The sequence below is a fragment of the Desmodus rotundus genome, chromosome 13 (genome assembly GCF_022682495.2).
Source record: "Desmodus rotundus isolate HL8 chromosome 13, HLdesRot8A.1, whole genome shotgun sequence".
Lineage (NCBI taxonomy): Eukaryota > Metazoa > Chordata > Mammalia > Chiroptera > Phyllostomidae > Desmodus > Desmodus rotundus.
The window spans coordinates 2,816,982-2,836,275 of NC_071399.1; the positions used below are offsets into that span (position 1 = coordinate 2,816,982).

The 19,294-nt window shown below is 50.0% G+C and overlaps 2 protein-coding genes across 2 annotated transcripts; one reads left to right on the forward strand and one right to left on the reverse strand.

Moving 5' to 3' along the window:
• Positions 1–6,812: 6,812 nt before the first annotated feature.
• LOC112301635 (ubiquitin carboxyl-terminal hydrolase 17-like protein 6) lies at positions 6,813–10,282 on the forward strand. Its single transcript, XM_024557131.2, has 3 exons — positions 6,813–8,205; positions 9,838–9,941; positions 10,181–10,282. Exons 1-3 carry the CDS (start codon positions 6,813–6,815, stop codon positions 10,280–10,282), a joined length of 1,599 nt encoding a protein of 532 aa, XP_024412899.2.
• A 3,263-nt stretch (positions 10,283–13,545) lies between these two features.
• On the reverse strand, positions 13,546–18,016 carry LOC139440505 (zinc finger protein 596-like). The gene is made up of 4 exons (XM_071220192.1): positions 17,972–18,016; positions 16,336–16,462; positions 15,484–15,624; positions 13,546–14,363 (listed from the first exon to the last, which is right to left on the reverse strand). Exons 1-4 carry the CDS (start codon positions 18,014–18,016, stop codon positions 13,579–13,581), a joined length of 1,098 nt encoding a protein of 365 aa, XP_071076293.1. The 3' UTR covers positions 13,546–13,578.
• Between the last annotated feature and the right edge of the window lie 1,278 nt (positions 18,017–19,294).

Below are 19,294 nucleotides of genomic sequence, written 5' to 3' on the forward strand. Positions count from 1 at the left end.
CAGGCGCAGTAAGGAGGAAATTAAGACGAGGAGGCTGGGCAGCCGTTTCCACTTCCGGTTCCGGTGGTCTGCGCTCCAATGGCAGCAGGGGTTGGCTCCAGGCTCCACTTCCTCTGCGTTTGCGGTGGACTCCCGAGCATGCTCAGAAACCGGCGCCACCCAGGCTGTGTCTCCTCGGTAGTAGGAGGACCAGCCGGGCTCTGACTTGCTTCGCCGGGCACCCTGGCTGCCCTCGCCCCTCCTGGTCCACGTTTCCTGCTCCAAAGTCTGAGCCCTGGCCGCAGGTGCCTCCCCCACGTGTCTGATCCCGTGGCACAGAGTACGCCTTCCCTAGAATCTTAAGCATCCTTCCTGGGTGCACCCCACTCAGAGATCTGAGCTCCAGACTCCCAGGTCCGACCCTGAGCTGCATGCCACTGCCTGCGCCGATCTGAGCGCTAGCCCCCCAACATGGCCTTCACCTTCCCCCCCTCCTGGCCCAGAGCGGATGACTGAGTGCTGTGGTCGTTCACCCCTGTGCCAGGGTTGAGAAATGTCCCCATTCTAGTTATCGAAATGTAAACAAAATAGAAATCCCTTTTTCAAAACAACATGCTGGGGCCTCCCCTAGGAGACATGCAGTCTGCGCCAGTTATAAGTCTGCTGCTAGGCGCCCCCGGAGGCCCGGTGCTATGGGGAACCGCAGCCCCAGGGTGGCCCCCGCAGGTCAGGATCATGGCGGCGCTGGGCGCTGACAAAGGAGGCAAGGGGGACCAACGCCTCCTCCACCCCCACTCGTCCTTGGCAGAAAAACCTGGTCCGGAAGCTCGGAGAGCGTGCGTGCTCTGTCGCTAGGGCTCTGCTGTGAGCCAGAGCACACCTGCCCCTGGGGCTAAGCTCACTGGGTGAGGCCGTGTTGCTCGCTGCCGCTGTGGCGAACTGCAAGAAGGGCCTAGCTGGCGCGCTAGGGCCCTTCCTCTGTTTGTCCAAGCTTTTCCCGACTATGCGGGCTGCTGTGGCCTGCTTTTCCCTATATTCCAAAATGTAAAGATCCCTTATCTGGGAGACATCCAGCAGCCTTAAAAAGCTGCTGAATTACCCGAAAACATTGCTCCTGTTCCTTAGAGAGACCATTCCCCACGGTAGAGGATTCGTAGAAACCTTTAAAGAAATATTTTTAAACAAATAAAAGAACCTTTTCTGAAATCCCTCCCGCCGCAAACTCGGCGTTTATAAATCCGGTTTGTTTTGCTTTTTACTCCGCCTGCAACTTTAAATCTTACGTCTAGCTAGTGAGGAGAGGGTAGTTTGTGAAAATATGCTGTTGGTGAAAGACTGTCAAGGAGAGGGGCGCCAGACTTTCCCAGTACCCTAACCCTGCTTATGGGTCTCACGTCCTCCCCCAGCGTTTACAACCGTGAGGGTGGGGCTTGAAGCGCTAGATGACCAACCTTTCTATCAGGCTTCCCCGGATGAGCCAGAAGTTAGATTAGGTGATGTTGGAGGTCCCCATAAGGCCCCTGCATGTCTCAAAAAATTGATCCGAGACACCCTCACAAGGTTCCGACTCACGTGGGAACACCTGATTTCTCGGGCAGAGGGGAGGAAGTGCCTTCTGTCTTGGGAGCTTGGCGAATGCCAAAAGCTCTCATACAAAACCTGTTTGACACTAAATTCTTTTGCGGAGTCCGGTAGAAACCAAAACACTCATTCACTATCCGCTTTTCCTTATACAGGTGGATGGAGTGAAGAGGCAAAATCGAAAGGACCGCAAGAGGCGCCTTGAAAGAAAGAATTTACTGAGATGCTTTAAAAATATCCCTGTAACTAGTTGCTGTTTGGAAAGCTGATTAAAGGAAAAGTCTTTGCTGTTTCCCCCAAGCCTAGCCTTACTTGGGGTCGTGCCGCGGGGGTGGGCTTGTGAGTGTTTTGACAGTGCGCCTCTCGTTGCCTGGACTTTTGCTTGCAGCTGGCGGCAACCCTGTGTTCTGTCCCCTCCACGTCCAGCTAATCCTCTCACTGGTGTTTTCAAGTGGCGAGCACCCTTGTGGCTCTTAACTGCTCGATCCGTGCCGGCAAGATTGCAGCAGATGCTTGAGAGAGAGAGCAAGGCTCCTGCTTACTAACGAGGGTACAGTTGCAAAGTGGTCGCAAGAGAGAGGGTGACCTTGGAAGGAATCCCTTTTTCTCTGAAATCCAACACACCCTACGACCTTCCCAAAAAGCACTCGGTGATGTCTACCCTTACCTGGGCTGAGCCTGCAGTCCTACCAAGTTGCTGTGGTGACCACAACTGCGGCTCGTAGCCCTGGGTCCCTGTTCCAGAACTCCAGATGACGCAGATCCTGGCCCATCGGATCTGGTGTTGTGGCGGCAATATACAAATACACACGTACTAGATGAAATCCTGTGGAGAAAAAGGGACGGCATGGCCACTCTCTAAGTGAGAGATGGTGAGAGGGCTAGAGAGAGAGCCTACCCCTGCCTGGATAGGCTTTTATTGCTTTTCTAGGCCCCTTCCATCAAAGATGGTCCTCATTTACTATGCCTAGGGTTGTTTTGGGTAGTTATCTTTTACAGACAACAAAGGAGAGGACGTCGCTAAATACATCAAAGAAGGATATTTGCAATGTAAAGGGAGAAATGGTCCAAACCGGTTATGCTCCATACTTGGGAGGTCTAGCTCAGATTTTAGGAAGTCAAAGATACTCAGTAAACATTTGCTGCCTCAATTCAGGGTGAGGGAGTTTTAGCAAGAGCAAGTCTCATAGCAGTTAAGGTACAATGCAGGCCTGATTCCCCACGGGAGAACCTATCCATGGACGAGGGTTCTGCCCGCCAACCTCACTCCCCATGGGCTTTTCTGAGTGGGAGCTGGGCCACATTTCCCACGCTTGCAACGGTTCCCTGTAAGTTCCACCTTCTCATGTTGTATATGTGTGCATGTATGAACACACGCATGAACACATGCATCCCCCCTTTACACACCCACACACACCATGTCAGTTGCTCAGCCACCAAGTCTAAGGCTCACACTGAGATGTATGAGAACACCTAGCACACTAAAACACTACAGCTAGAAGCAGCGTTGGAGATCATGTAAGCCCATGTTTGCAGAACTAAATTGATTACACTGCGTACTGACTGTTTCTAAAAATCAGTGCTCCCAGCTCCATGCGACCACCTTCAAGTTGGAAACTCTTTACACTAAGAATTGGAAATTTTCAAACAATGTATGCGGCAGTGTTCAAGCACTATCGATCCCTGAACAGAGGATCATCTGAGACTCAAAGGTGACCCACACCTCCGGTGAGGAGCAGAGAGGGACAGAAGCTCAGACTTTAGTGGCGAAGACAGACATGTGCCCAGCAAAGTAATAAACAGTGTGACACCTTTTGCAACCCGATCTAGACCCGTGGGACTCAGAACGGACGTGGGGGCAATGGACTTGACCGGAGTTATTGGAGCCTGGAGAGGGTTCACAGACACAATGTCCTGTCCCTGTCTAAGCCAATGGCCGTAGCACCCTTGACTATTCCATTGTAACTGAAACTGAAGGATTGTTGTTGATCAATTTCCACTTTGGTGCCAATATATCATGAACTTTCGTTCCCATTTGACAATTATTTTCATGCAAAACTGCCAGTTCCATTATCCTGGAGAACTGAGCATCCAAAATAACAAGGACTCTCTGTTCTCCTTTGAAGGCCGTTCTGCCCCTAGGGAACCCCTCTGTCCCTGGACATCCTTAATGGGGAATCAAAATGTCCTTATTGCCCAAACAGAGACACTCCCCTGGTCCTAGGGAGCTGCTCACTGCAGTGAAGCCATCAGCTGTCCGTCTGTCTCTATGGACACCATCGCCCACGAGGACTATTGTCAGTTGCTGCCATTTTATTCTCTTTTGAACCAAGTCTCAGGTAAACACCTTCCGTAATTTCAGAGCATCTGCGAGCTTGAGAGAATCCTACACACAAGACCCAGTTCCCGGGAATACACACCAAGAAGGGGCCCCTTGGCAAAGTCAGTGACGGGCAGTGCAGTCGCCTGACCCCCGAATGACCTCTTCTGGTTGTGCCAACCACATACCAGGTCAAGCGAAAACTGATTTAGATGACACGCTGTCAGAGGCTCTCCAGGTGTTTGGAACCACCTCTGCATCACCACTGATAGGAGAGGGGTAATGGAAGGTGGGCATTTTCTTAATCATTCCGTACCTCCCAGACTCCTCTGCTTTTGTCCTCCAGGAGTTAGTGGTTCTAAGAGGCTGGCATGAGAGAGGCACGCTGAAGCTCTGTGGGTTCAAACAGAAGTGGTAGGGACCACTTGTAAGGATTACTCTGAGCTAAGAAAACTCACCTGGTATTGCTGGTCTTTGGGGCTTGCCCCTGTGCCCATGGCTTTATTTCAACCCCTGGCTCTCCTTGTTGCCTCTCCACCCCTGGTCTTCCCAAACACAACCTACCCTGAGAGATTCACCCTGAGTGAAGACTGAGTGTGCCCTTTGCACTCGAGGTAGAGACACAGACGAGAGGTATAACCATCCTTCTCTAACAAGGCTTACGGCAGCCCCCTCAGACCTCCTGCCTGTGGCTGAGGAAAGGACTGGACACAGAAAGGGGAACAGGCCAATATCTCAAGCTTCTGGCCAAGTATATTCCGGGAGGCATAAGCAATTTTAATATACCTGAAATAAAATTGTTTCCGTGAGAAACAGGGCCTTAGGGCTCAGTAATATGTAGGTGGTGGACATAGAAGTAACAATAGTACTTATTTATTTATTTTATATCTGTTAAGAGCACGGTGTTGAGAAAGTGTATGTTAGGAGAAATCTTTTTTCTTTTTTTTTAAATCCTCACCAAAGGATACTTTTCCATTGCTTCCAGAGACAAAGAGGAAAGGAGAGGGAGGAACATCGATTGGCTGACTCCTGGATGCATCCCATCTGGGAATGGAACCAGAAACCTTTTGCTTAGGGGACGATGTTCTGACCAACAGAGCCACACCGGCCAGGGCCATAGTGTTTAATTACTAATGGCAGTGATGCAGAATCGGAGGCGAGTGAGAATGACGGTGAGGATGGTGATAGTGAGTTTGCTATCTGTTCGACCTTGCAGACATACAGACAAATAAATCCCAGCCTCTGTTCTAAGGGAGCCTATTAAGTCTCACCCCGTTCTGTAGAAACTTCTTCTACATCAATTCCACATACCATTTTCCTCAGCAAAGCCATTGGGCTTACAAAGCACAGAAGAACCAGCTGTTCCTCGTCCTTGTTTTTATCACTCTGCCTCTCACTGAGGATGAGCTCAGTGATCTTGTTATATAGCTTTAAATTCAGTCTCTGCTCACGAAGAGTATGCAGCGTTCAGGGGTAGGGTAGGGGTGGCAGGTCCTGGAGCCCAGGGCTGTTGCTTCCCTACAGACTGACCGGCACCCACAAGGCCCCTGCTCTGCCCTGCACTCTGGGTCCCGCACCTGTGCCTGGCCTCTGGAATGTCTCTTGTCCCCCTCCTGAAGCACGTACCGAGCACTGCAGGCCCGAAGCCCAGTGGAGAGTGTCCTTAGGGTGGCCGAGTCTACAGAAAAGCATCCAAGTGCACGAAACATTTCTGATTCCCCGTGGGTGCCCCAGAATGGCTTGTTCTACCCTGAAAGGGATGGAAAAGGTGTTACTAGCTGTGTAAGCACCTTCCAAGTTTTCTGCCATAGCTCAAAGCCCGGGACCCACTATGGCCTGCAAGAGAGACCTGCACAGTTGTCTGAGGCCCTCCCTGAGCCTCTCTAAATCTTCACTGTACCCTCATCCACCCAAGAAATGCTCATGCTGCATTGCAAGCCATGGAGACAGAGACCCACCCTCCTGATCCAGCAACTGCTGCATTTTCTAGGTCTCCAGACAGCCCATGAAAGGCTTCTGCAGGCCTGTCACGGCACCGGCTGCTCTGCCATGGAGGGCGGGAGGCCGGCCGGGAGGTGGTGGCTGCTGTAATGCTGGGGTGCCCAATGGGTGTAACGGGTGCTGTGACACACTTGCGGTCAAAGAGTGTGTGTGTGTCACTACAGATGTAACTACAGGAGCAAAGGGTTGGAGACCCAAATTTCTCCAGAGTGACCTATGTTTATGGGGTTCGCTGTGGATTTTTTCTTTATGGCTCAAGCTTGTCTATATTATTTGCTTCTCACCTAAAATCTGATCAGATCGACAATAAAACTGATTTCACTTGGATCAATCATTTTGAAAAATAGATGTCTTACAGGACATCTTAATGAGGACATCTTATCGATTTCATTAGGTTCCCACGAACAAGGTGGCTTAGAAGAAATTTATCCCCTTACAGTCGGACACTGGAAGTCCAAACCAAGGTGCCAGTCGGGCCACATTCCATCCGAAGACTTCCGGGGGAATCCTGGTCTCACGCTGCTGGTCGCTGTTGACGTTCCCTGCCACAGGACAGCAAACTCCAGTCACCAGCTCCGGCATCAAAGGCCAGCCTCGCCGGGGTTCTAAGTCTCAAATCCGTTACTCTTTCTCTGATAAGAATAACCGGATTAGGATCCCAGGTTCCGCTTGAATTTGGGATAATCTCTTCTTGATGTCTTTAAGTCAATGATATCTGAAAGGCGTTCCTTTGCCTCCCGGGGATGGAAGCGTGGTCACACCCTAAAGATTCAGGCGGGGCAGTTGATTGGTGGGCCGGCCTTGGGCCAGGCCTTAAAAGGGCAGAGGGGCCAGCCTCACTCTTCATTGCAAGACCTGCTAGGCCTTGTAAGCTTCGCTCTGCAGCGGGAGCTTTCAGGTGGCAAACCTCATGAAGATTGTCTCCGGAGGCATGGAGGCTGCATCTCTGGACCGAGCAGAAGAGTCTCAGCTCAACGTCTCTCCAACACTCAACCCTGCTGGGTCCAACGCAGGTGCAGCCGAAGCCCGCCCGGGACGCCTCCGCTCGGAGAACCCATCGCTGCCGCCGCCCCAGATAGTGCGCGCCCTGCGTGATGCGCTGGCTCCCACCCAGAACGGCCCGACGTGGAAGACACCCTATGGGGTCGGAGCTGGGCTGTGGAACCTGGGGAACACATGCTACGTGAATGCGGCCCTGCAGTGCCTGACCCACACCCCGCCGCTGGCCCGCTACCTGCTGTCCCGGCGGCACTCGGAGACCTGTCTGAAGCCGACGTCCTGCGTCCTGTGTTCCATGCAAGTTCACGTGAGTCGGGCCCTCCTGCATCCCGGAGACGCGATCCAGCCCCCGGAGGAGCTGCTTGCCGGCTTCCACACACACCAGCAAGAAGATGCCCACGAGTATCTCATGTTCACCATGGACGCTATGCAGCAAGCCTGTCTGCGTGAGCTTGGGCAGCTGGCCGGGCCCTCCGAGGACGCCACCCTGATCCGTCAGATATTCGGAGGGTACTGGAGATCTCAGATCCAGTGTCTCAGCTGCCACAGCGTGTCTGACACCCTGGACCCGTACCTGGACGTTGCCCTGGATATCCAGGGGGCTCGGAGTGTGACCCAAGCCTTGGAGCTCCTGGTGACACCCGAAAAGCTGGACGGTGACAATTGCTATCAGTGCAGCCTTTGCCTCAAGAAGGTGCCTGCTTCCAAGACCTTGACTTTGCACACTGCCTCCAAGGTCCTTATCCTGGCCTTGAAACGGTTCTCGCATTTCACAGGCAGGAAGACGGAGAAGGTCGTGGACTATCCTGAGCGCCTGGACCTGCAGCCGTACCTGTCTCAGCCGAACTCAGGACCCCTTGTGTACAAGCTGTATGCCGTGCTGGTCCACGCTGGGCGGTCTTGTAACAGCGGACATTACTTCTGTTTCGTGAAAGCTGCCGACGGCCAGTGGTTCAAAATGAATGACGCGAAGGTCACTGCCTCTGATGCTTCTTCTGCCCTGCGACAACGTGCGTATGTCCTCTTCTACGTCCAGGAGAGTGAGTTGGAGAGAGGCAGTGCGAGTGTGTCTGTAAGCAGGAAACAGAGGTGCCTCAGGTCTGAGCGGAAAGTCCTGGGATCAACCCAACAGGGGCCTGAGAGTCACTCCAGCATCACAGGTCCTGGGTCAGAATGTCCTGTGCAAGAGAATTCAGTCAAGCACAGGACCTTAGAGCAGCGGGGACTTCTCCAGGAGCCATCCCGACCCAAGCCAGAGTTCAACTTCAGGGAAATGGAATGTGCCCTGCCAGCCAGTGTGACTCACCCACCCAGAAACAGGGGTGGTATGGCCAAGCATCGTCCCAGACAGGAAAACGAGCTTCTCAATGGTGCAGCCAGAGGGAAAGCCCAGGCTAACAGGAGGAGGAAGACAGGGAAGCGGTCTCCGCATGTGGTCCAGTAATCTCCACGGCACCTTCCGAGGCCATTGGACTGAAGACCCAGGTAAGGGAGCATGGGGATCTGAGGGTGGGTGGATGTGGGAGGGGGCTGGATTCTGCATAGCTGTTCCTGCAGCTGCTAGAATGGGTGATTGACAGTTGGCATGGCAAGCTGAACTGCCAGACTTGGCAGGTGCACAGCTTGTAAGTCCATGAGAATGGCCACAGAGCGCAGCTTCAGCTGCTGCCCCACTCATGTGAGAAGCAGCCTCAGTCCTGGTTTCACTTATAGGGTGTCACTAACGGAGATCTGAGAGTTTCTCCGCTTGGCACCCAATGGGGCAGTCAGGTGACAGAAGTGTGCCCTAGGTTAATGGTTTAAATGCTGGGAGTACATTAATCTACACTTAACTTTGAAACTCAAATTTTTCTTCAGCTTTTGAGAATGACATTTTCTAAAGGAAGCAATCTTAAAAGGATGTATTTTCTTTCCGCTGGACTAGCCTGTGGGATCCTTTACGTGGTGGGGGAGGAGGCAGGACCTGGGAGGTTTCTCAAGTCCTATGCATCTGGGACAGCTCCCCGGGGTGGGGGGTGGGGACTGAGGGGTCCTGGGAGAATTACAGAGGAGGACATGTGTGGAGGGTGAAGCACTGACGTCTCTCAGTGCAACTAGGGGAGGGGTGTTGTTGACTGAGAGGAAGGGAATGTGCAGGGACCCACAGGTGGGGCCCAAGCTTTGGAGGGGCCAACCCATGCTAGGTAAACTGAGGCAGGAAGTCAGGGTCCTCTGGTAGGGACCTGATGGTTTGACTTGGGCAGACGAAAGGAAGAGAGCAGGGGAAGTTTGGGAATGAGAGGGAAGGAAAGGAATGGGGGTGCTGGGGTACAAGGGGGCCTGGGGCCTGACCTGATGGGAGGGGTGGGGAGGGGAGAGGGGGCAGGACAGGGGCACCTGGCCCGCGTAAGGAGCAGGCACCTGGGTAACTACTGAGAAGGTGACTCTTCCGGTTTCCCGAGGTGGATCAAAGGCTAGCACGTGAGCTGTGAGGAGAGCATGGATCCAACTGGGGGGAAACCGGTGCAGAAGACAGGAGGGACCAGAGGGTGAAGAGGCTGAGAGGAAAGAGGGAACAGCAGCTAGGCCGGAGACCAGAGGGCCATGGAGGGACTGCCTTGCCCCAGTCGGCAGGCTCCTCGTTTCAAGTTGTGAGGCAGAGGTAGCCTGGACTCACCTGCGTGTGTGTCTGCCTGTGCGGGCGACTTCATCTCTTCATCAGAAAAAGAGCCAACCCTCTCCCAGGAAAGGTCTACTCAAGGTCTAATAGCCAAAACCACTGAAGTCCTTCCTAAGCAAAGTTACCATAAAAAGAGTGACACAGACCCAAAGTAACGACTGTGATCACAGAAATAAACAACTGTAATAGTGATGTTTCAGTTAGACTCTACGACATAGTTGGAAATTAAATTTAACCCCCTACGTCAATGACAATGACCCAGTAAGGGGACCCCTGAGGTCCGTGGACTCTGTCCTAGGATTGCTTCATATCCCACGGTCGGGCGCTTTCTACTTCATTCCCCGGACCGCGGCGCCCTCCAAAGAGGCTCGCCACCCCTCGCCCCCACTGGCGCCCACACAGGTGGGCTTCTGCAGGTCTCCATACTGTGGGCACCTGGGTGGTGGCTGCATTTCATCATTTGCACATATTTGACCTCCCTGTGGCTTTGCATTTACCTTATATATACTCTTGATTGACCTACCCCCAGGTCCAGATCCTGGAACAGGGACCCTGCCCTGCCGGCTCTTCACCTAGCTCCTCGGAACCAGCCCTAATTTCCCACAGCTGCTGGGGACTCCGTCTGACCACCCCTCCCCCAGAGGCTGCCTGTTGGCGATCGTTCCCCCAATGGACTTAACTCACGCCAGGCCACCCTGCGCCAGAACGAGGTGCGATCATCCACTCTCAGGATCAGCCTTTGAGGCGCGGTTAATCGGGTCCTCTCTGAACAATATGTCCCTTTTACTGTGGGAATTAAACAAAGCTGCACCCACCGTGTGGTCTAATTTAGTTATTTATTGTTCATTTGGTTCCTAATTGTTACAGAGGGCATCTGTTAGAAATTGGAGTGTCATCAATAATGTTTTCTTGTGAAAAATTTTCTTACCTCTGAATATGTGTAATTACCCTCTATTTAATGTTTCATATTTCAATGAGGGTGTTTTACATTGTTTTCCAAAACAGTCTCCAAAGGCTTTCCTAACGGTCCATGATGAACTGATTTTTTTGGTTGTTGTTTGTAGAGGGTATCGTCAGTAATTATTGTTCACATTATAGCATATGTTACTTAAGACTATGGGTATACAAACTTGCATTAGTTATGTAAGGCTACAATGCAGTGGCTGGGCGTTTTGAAACTCCCACTGTGCGCACCCCACTAACTGTAGGGATCGTGGTCACAGCGCAGTGTTATTGGCTGTGTCAGCGTCGCCTTTCCGCCCATCCCCCTACTGCGTAAATTGTATTTACTTATTCAAATTGGGTTGTACGTGTAGTTTTAGCTGCACCTCCCTCTTCCTCAGCCATTTCAGAGGGAGACACGGTGCCGCAGGGTATTGGGTTTTGAGTCTGGTAAATTATGAAATCCACAGTGAATGTTTGTATAATGAATGTAATGAAGCAATGACTTCTTATAGGATGATATTTTCTAAAGAAAGCCATCTTAAGATGGACATATTCTCTTTTTGTTGAATTATCAACTGGGACACTTTTTGCAGTCCTTGGAGAGCCCTGGGTCTCAGGTCAGGGTGGGGGAGGGGGCACTACCTCTACAGGGCAGGCGGCTCTCCTAGGCTATATCTGACCCTCCCTGACTCTGAGGGTCACCTGCTTTGCACGTGATGTGTCCAGCAGGACGCCATCCTTAACTGACTGGGGTCTCTGCCCTCTGGTCCTCCTGGCAGCCTCACCTGGTCTTTTCCTCAGTTCTGGTATCTTAGCCCATCGCTTCGGTCAGCAGCTTCCTCTGGGATCCGGGGACAGCAGGGGTACACTGAGCGAGCACCCAAGATCCTGAGCCTCTGTGAAGGAGCTAGACATGTCGGCCTGTTTTCAGGGGGATGGCTGCCCTCTCTGAGATTTACTGCTGAGGATGGGACCTTTCCTTGGACACCTGAGGTGACCTACAACATCCAGAGGCACAGTCCCAGGATGGCCTTTGGGCCCATTATTCATCAGAAGCAGTGGCTCCCTGTGCACCTAAGCTGACGTGGGCCTGGCTTCCAGGGGAAGCACAGAAGGGAAATCACACAGGTTGCTCGGTCTCTCGGGAGGTCAGAATTGCCGCTGACTTCAATGTGGGGGGTCAGAGGTGGAAACGTGTACTTTCCTAGGCAGAGGATAAAATTCCTTCCTCATCACCCTCACAGATGGCTTTACATTTTCCGACCCTGCCGCTACCTTGGAGTCCCTTGGGGACATATATATACACACACACATATATATATATCTGTATATAGTCCCACTTGGAGACTGCCTTATTGGTCAGAGCACAGGTGAGCCAAGGGTATCTTGGGAGCGTTTCCCTTGGTGTTGAGGTTCAATGTTGGCTTTGCTGAAGTGCAACATTCCCAGCCCTGGGGACAGAATGGAAAAATCCGCTTTGTGAGAAGCCCCGTTTTGCTTGGGGAAAGCACATTGTGTTAATTATTAAAAAATAAATAAGCAGCTTACGTGGGGGTTGATAGGATTAGGGACTTATCTTACTGCAGCTTATTCTCTGGGCTGCTGGGGCGGGGAAGAAGGGCTGTGGTCTAATCAGGGATGACTCAGGGCTGGGTAAATCAGAACTTATCTAAGTAAGGGGCGGGGTTGTGGAGCTCCCTGTTTTCTCCCCCGTAGCTTAACCGAGAGGTTTTGGAACAAAATTAGAGAAACTTTCTGTGGGCCAGGCGAGCAGCGCTGTCTGTCCCTTGTCTCTGTGTTGCTTCCATTGACGGAGACATACGTTGAGGGCCATCCAAGAGTTTCACATGAGATACCTGTGATACTGCCCGCATGGAGTTCCCCGTGGGAGGACCCAGCACCTCGAGACACCGAGTGTGTAGGGCTGAAGCTTGGAGAGGGATGCTGTAGGAAGGGAGGTGGAATGGGAGAACTGAGGACTGCGGAGAGAGCTGTTGGGGAAAGGGGGTGTGTGGGCCTCAGCCTGGATCCCTACCCATGTGCTCGGGGGTGCAGGCCTCTGGGTGTGTGCTCAAAACCCAGGAAAGGAAGGACAATACCAACATTTACCTTCGGTAGCAACAGATTTTATTGTTTAACTCTCTGCGAGCATTGCTATATTGAAAAGGTTTAATTTTGCACAAAATTCTGCACTCGATATTTTCTGACCACTTCACTCTCCTACATTTTATGCCACAAGTTTTATAAATGGGTGTTTTCTCAAAGTCTCGGGTATTTACTGAGTTGGGTGTTACAGGATTCTTTTGGAAGTTTTCACACACACACATGCTGGTATTTTCTGCTATGAAATCTAACGGAACATTTCTCTACTCTGATCTCAGGATGGCTCTCTCCTTGGCGTGGGAATCTCTAGGGGACTGCGACCTAAGCGACCACGGAAGGGCTTGCCTTCCCAGTATGGCGAGTGTCTTGCACACCGTGATTCCTCATGGTACCGTGAATGTTGCTTTACAAACGGAGGACTTCCCGTGACCTGACACTGAATAACTGCACCAGGGCAAGTGCTTGGAAAGAAGTGGGGGTATTCTTCCAGAAGCCTCACCCTCTGATTTCCTGTGTTGGTGCTCAGTCCCTCACTGAGTTCTCTGTGCACAGGAAACCTGCTACTTGGCTGACTGTTTGCTAATAGTGCTCACAGGCCTAGGGGCTCCTCATGTGAAGTCTGCTCAGTCTATGAAAATGATAAACGGAGCATTACAGGTAGTTCTCTGAACAAGGCATCAAGTGTCTTTAATGTTTAGCATTGTTGCTGAAAACATCTATATCAGAATATTCACTTGTAAGTTCTGTCATGGTGTCTGAGATCAGGCCAATGACTGAAGGCTTTGGCACATAGATACCATACAGAAGGATCCAGTGCCACGTAAAATGCTTTCCTGGACTGAGGAGTGTGATGATGAATGGATCTTCTGCATTGTTCACACAGCGTTTCTTTAATGCATCAGTCTGCTGTTGTGTTTAAACGTTAAGCTGTGATGGATGTTCCTCCACCTTCCTTATGTGTGTGATGCCATGTCATGTGAGGTCAGAATATTTACTGAAGGCCTGCGTGATTTTCTGTCCGGTGTTGGGTTCCCTCATGACGTCTAAGGGAGGAGCAATGACTGAAGAATTTCCCACATACCTGACACGTGTATGGCTGCTCTCCAGTGTGGGTTCTCTCGTGTCGTCTGAGATTAGCATGCTGACTGAAGGCATTCCCACACCGACGACATTCATATGGCTTCTCTCTAGTGTGTGTCCTGTTGTGCCGTGTGAGCTCAGAGCTGTGAGTGAAAGCCTTCCCACACACGAGACATATGTGTGGTTTCTCCCCCGTGTGGATTTTCTTGTGCTGGCTAAGCCCAGAGCTTTGACTAAAGGCTTTCCCACACTGATGACATTTATAACGTTTCTCCCCAGAATGGGTCCTCTCGTGTTTCCAAAGGTAAGATCTTTGACTGAAAACTTTCTTGCATAGGTGGCATGCATATGGTTTCTCCCCTGAGTGAGTTTTCTCGTGCTGTCTAAGGTAAGAACCTTGACTGAAGGCTTTCCCACACTGGGGACATTCATAGGGCTTCTCTCCCCTGTGCACTCGACTGTGGTTTCTAAGGTCAGAGCTTTGTGAAAAGACATCCCCACACAGGTGACATTTAAATGGTTTCTCCCTAGTGCGAGTCATCTCACGCTGTCTGAGGCCAGTTCCGTGGCTGAAGGCTTTCCCACAGACATGGCACTCACATAGCTTAGCTCTGCCGTGAGTGCGACTGCGGCCACGGACGCAGGACTCCTCACTAGATGGCTTTGCACCCTGTGGGCTGACATAATGTTTCTTTCCTGTGCGAATTGACGAATATCGAGTTGGAGCATGTCTAGGAGCAAGTGCATTCCTCAAATCACTATGTTCTGCAGGATCCTCTGGAGTGTGAGATGTCTGCTTTGTGGAAGGAGAAGGAAAGCTTTTAATGGTTTGCCCACATCCATCCATCCATTCTTTTCTCTGCATAGAAATCCCAGAGTATCAGTCAGTGATAGACTCGGGTGGAAAGGTTTCCAGTGTTACTTGTGTGCCCATGTGACGTTACTCCCCTGCAGGCACAAGGATCTTCTCTTTTGTAGTATCCCTACCACGGAGTTATCTGATACGTTTTAGATATGACTTTAGTATGTTTCAATGACTAGGTAATGAACAAATCTTATGATATTGTCTTTTTTCAGATGCCAGGTTACTGTTTTGGCTCATGTGATTTTTTTCATTGATTTCAAACTATTCAAAATTTTACCTTGGGAAGAGCTTAATCCCAAGTTAATTACAAAATTGTATTCAGACTGTTGTGTTCATTACTAACTCATTGCCATGTATTTAATCCAGATAACTGAGTTTCGCAGCTATGAAACTTACCATTGGAATCATGGGCGATATGCCTTCCTTCCTGATCTGGTGTATTAATATCATTTCTTGTTTCTTAAGGGGAACTCTCATTGCTAAAATGATTGAAACAGTATAAGTGGTTAGAATGGCATTAGGGGAATGGAAAGGTAGAAATGCACCAACATCGATATAGGTAGGTGTGTTCCAAAACCTGTCACTTCATTAGGGAGAGCATAAGAAAAGAAATATTTTGGGTAGTAGACACACTTTAATGGTCATTGTCAATTAGGATAAAATGATCAGAATTGAAATATGAAAAAAAGGAACTTGGTCAAGATATGGTGGCAAAACCTTAGATGGGAAGATTAGGACGAGAATCACTATGTGAAAGTTTACCTGCAAGAAGCACAGGATCATTCTTTCCCCTAAAGGGAAAGAAAATGGCAGGAGGACTCATGCTTTATGATTGATTTATGCAGGAAACGATGACATAGGCATTTTGCCCCAATGTCTGCCCTTATGTTTCAGAATGTGTAACTCACTTCCCAAGACCTTCCCTTGACATCCCAGGACACACTCAGTCACTGAGCAGACACCTGCCCACCTGGCACACTGACCCCTGCTGCTCACCTGCACTCTGGCCTGGGTGAAACCCAGGCCATTCCCCCCACAGCTCTTTGCCTTGCTCCAGCTGGAAAGTCACATCTGATGGGCAGTACTGATACCCTGTTTGTGGACGGGAGGAATGTGGGTTTGGGTTCTGTGCTAACGAACCGTTGCTATTGCCAAGGCCAGGGCAGGGGACTGGGGAGGGGTAAAGAGATGACTGCAGGTCAGTCCTGCAACAACAGTGTCAACAAGGAAACATGGCCATTTTCCTCCGCCAGCCGGGGAAGAGGTCCAGACCAGTGGCAGAAACAAGGATGACTGTTAGATGCTCGTGCCCGGGATCAAGTTCAAAGACAGAATTCAGAATGCTCAGTTTTCTCCAAAGGTGAGATGTTAATGCCTCCAGAGTGGGTGGAATATTATTTTCAAACAGAACCAAATCAACATAAGTTCTACAAGAATCATCAAAATTATTGTCTTTTCAGTGCTCTGGTCTTAAGCCTCCAAATACATGAGAACATAATGAATATTTTAAAATACTTGATCAATCATTTATGAATTAACACTATCCACTGATTTCCCCATTCTGCTCTTGGGGTGGAGACAGAATAGCCAAAGGATAGGAAGTTGTGGTCAAGGTGACATTCTAGTGTGGCGATGAAACCAAAATGCAAAACAAACGTCTTCCCTCTGAGCAGTTACGAGGGTCCTGGGAGATTCAGGGCAGCGACAAGGCTGGGACAGTGGCAGCGGTTCTGTGTGCCTGCTCGGTGTGTGAATGAATGGACACATAGACAGACACACATACACACAGGTTTCACGACTCACCCACGGAGACCAAGTGACTGATGCTCTCCAGCATCACATCTCTGAAGAGCCTCCTCTGGGACGTGTCCAGCAGGGCCCACTCTTCATGGGTGAAGTCTACAGCTATATCCTTGAGGGTCACCGATTCCTAAAAGACCACGGACAGTTCAGGTCACACAGGCCAATTGCTGCCAGTGTGCAGAAGAAGCTGAGACAGCAGCACCAAGGAAATGAAGGGGAGCTGGGTGTGTGGACAGATCAATCTGTGTTCGGGGTTCTACTCGGTTAACTGTCAGTGCTGAGCTGGCATCTGCCCTTCTGATACACTCACAGAAACAGACACACACTGAGTTGGTGATAATATATTGTAAAGACGCCTCGCATGAGCTGTGGTATAGTACGACCTGAGGGTGTTTCAGTGACCTGGTCGCTAGAACATCCAGACAGGTGATTAACACGATAGATTCATCACAAACCAAACAATGACCGTGATGTGGTCCTTCTGAAACATGACCATTGGGGGGAAGGGGAGAAAATGCAGACAACTGTAATTGAACAGCAATAAAAAAATAACAATAGCCAGAGGGGAGTGGGGAGGGGATAGTGGGGCGAGGAGTCTATAGGAGCTACTATAAAGGACACAAGGACAAAATCAGGGGGGAGGGTAAAGGTGGGGGAGGGAGGTGAGACTGGCTGGGGTGGGGTGGAGGGATGGGGAGAAAATGCAGACAATTGTGACTGAATAACAGGAAATAAATAAATAAATAAAACTAAAAAATAAAAATAAAAAATAAAAAAATGAAGTAAAAGAAAAAGAAAAAACCCCAACCATTGGTTGAAATTATGTCCCTAGGGGAATTTCCGGCTCCTCATCTATAAGCTGGTTTCATTACTTGTTATGAGTGTTGAAAGATTCAGTGTACTAATATATGAAAATTTCTTGTCGGGCAACCCCGCATTAACCACAAAACATTGCTCTATACATCATTAAAATGTCAAAGAGCCTTGAAAGCATCTCTAGCGTCCCTCAGAACTGAACAAGTCTATGCAGAATGTGGTACGAGTAGGTGTGTCTCTATTATAGCTACAGGACTCAGGTGAGCATAACAAGCAAGAGGTGGGGAGGTTCAGCAGCACAGGCCAGGGCCTCTGAGAGGCTGTGCTGAAGGATAGTCCCAGCTGACTGTTTTGTGGGATGAGGCCTCCCCATTCTTGACTTTATCTGGGACCTCAAACAGCAGTTATCCCTGCTTCCCTTGTGGCTTTATCTTATCTCCGTGCTAAAGGATAAAAGAAGTCTTTTGATTGCTTTTGGCCCACCCAGTTTTTCAAATATTTACCTAGGGCCCAACTTTTGCTCTACCTATTAGACCCCTTCTCCTTTGTATGTAGCACAATTAAGAAAATCCTATTCCCTACATGTATATATTGTACTAAGAGATAAAATTGGGATTGGGCAAGACAGAGAATTATAACTTCAGTTATACTTCTTAGAAATTTTCAAAAGTGCAAATTCATTCTGATAAAGGGAAGAGAGTTAAAATGGGGGAAAACGCACCGATTCCTCCTGCTGACTCACCCTCTCCTGCTCCTCTCCACACCGAGTGGCCCTCACCACGGGTCCCCTAACCCTGATCACTTATTCGCATGAGCTCACTCGATGGCCTCCGCACTGGCCTGTCACGCTCTGCTCCTGCTCCATCTCTACCATTTGCAATCATCGCCATCCTGAGCGCATCACAACCAAAGACAGGACTGATGAGCTAGTGATGGGCCAGGGAGGCCATGACCGGGTGAGGTAAAGGAAACTTTTCTTATCTCTTCTGTGAACAGGCAAGCTTAATGAAGCCTGGCATAAATGTGTGTGGTGTGGGGAAGGAGGTCCGTTACCGCTGAGCTCCTGACTCATGATCGCTGTCCCGCACTTCTGAGCAAACTTAATTGGAGCTCAGGTGCCTGACTTCCATGTGCTTGCACTTGGACATCCTTGCCAATAGGAAAAAGTTGCCCATCTGATGGCCCTGGGGGTGTCCTTAGAGCAGAAAGAGGCATCCGCTACTCACCAGGGGCTGCATGGTCAGTAAGCCGCCTGCCGGGTGTCCTTCTCTGGGTTCTCACTCACAGACGGTCCGAGCACTGAGCAGGCAAAGCTGGGCACAGAGACAGAAGCCATGAGACCCCAGTGTTGTGCATGATTTCCAGACCCACCCATCACAAAGCCCCAGTGTTCACCTGGGTGTGTTCCCCCTCCCAGCCTGACAATGTGAAACGTGTTGCACTCTGAGAATTACAGGCAGAAGTCTCTGCTCTCCAGGGTCAATTGTAATAGGATTGTAGCTGTGGTTGCTACAAAGAAGGCCAAAACACAGATATCTTACCAGTAAGAACTTGATGAAGACTGAGATTCCTATGTTAATGAGCTTATGATATCTACAATTGTTCAATTCCCTCCCTGATTTCTAAGCACAGCAATTGCTGACTCACGCCCTATGTAGGCTTTGGTTTCCACCTGCAGGTAAACACTGCACAATTTCTCAGGTGTCATTATTCTTGCAGGGGTTCTCCAACCTCCATGGAGCCCTCTGGACCCTCACCCCGTCCTGTCTCAAACTCCCCATGGGCCTGGATACCAAGCAACTAAGAACCTATTTTATGGTAAAGTTCATGCACTCCACATTGTATTCCATCTGGCGGGATCAAAGGCACCAGAGGTACAGTGTATCTACCTACACCTCTGTCTTGGCTACAAGTCCTGGAAATCTCTATTAACAGAAACATCTCTATATATTCACAATTAATTGCCCTCACAATGTCTTTTCTGTCTTGAAATAATACTCTCCTCTGATGAAGTTTTCTCTCAAATTTTTGCCCTTTTCCCAATCACCCCAAAAGGTCAGTTTCAATCAGAAATGAAAAACTAGCCCCAGATGAGTGCAGGATGTTCTAACTGCATGGATGCATCCAGTACCCAGGAATATTC

What these genes read in the sequence shown, in the direction of transcription:
- LOC112301635 (XM_024557131.2), top strand. Translation starts at nt 6,813, where the DNA reads ATGGAGGCTGCATCTCTGGACCGAGCAGAAGAGTCTCAGCTCAACGTC. An exon ending in CCCACCCAGAAACAGGGGTG is followed by an intron (nt 8,206 to 9,837) that starts GTATGGCCAAGC and finishes ACTCTGTCCTAG; the next exon opens with GATTGCTTCATATCCCACGG. An exon ending in CCCCACTGGCGCCCACACAG is followed by an intron (nt 9,942 to 10,180) that starts GTGGGCTTCTGC and finishes CCCCTCCCCCAG; the next exon opens with AGGCTGCCTGTTGGCGATCG.
- LOC139440505 (XM_071220192.1), bottom strand. Translation starts at nt 18,016, where the DNA reads ATGGAGCAGGAGCAGAGCGTGACAGGCCAGTGCGGAGGCCATCGA. An exon ending in GCCAGTGCGGAGGCCATCGA is followed by an intron (nt 16,463 to 17,971) that starts GTGAGCTCATGC and finishes GTGGTCTTTTAG; the next exon opens with GAATCGGTGACCCTCAAGGA. An exon ending in CAGTCACTTGGTCTCCGTGG is followed by an intron (nt 15,625 to 16,335) that starts GTGAGTCGTGAA and finishes GTCCACAAACAG; the next exon opens with GGTATCAGTACTGCCCATCA.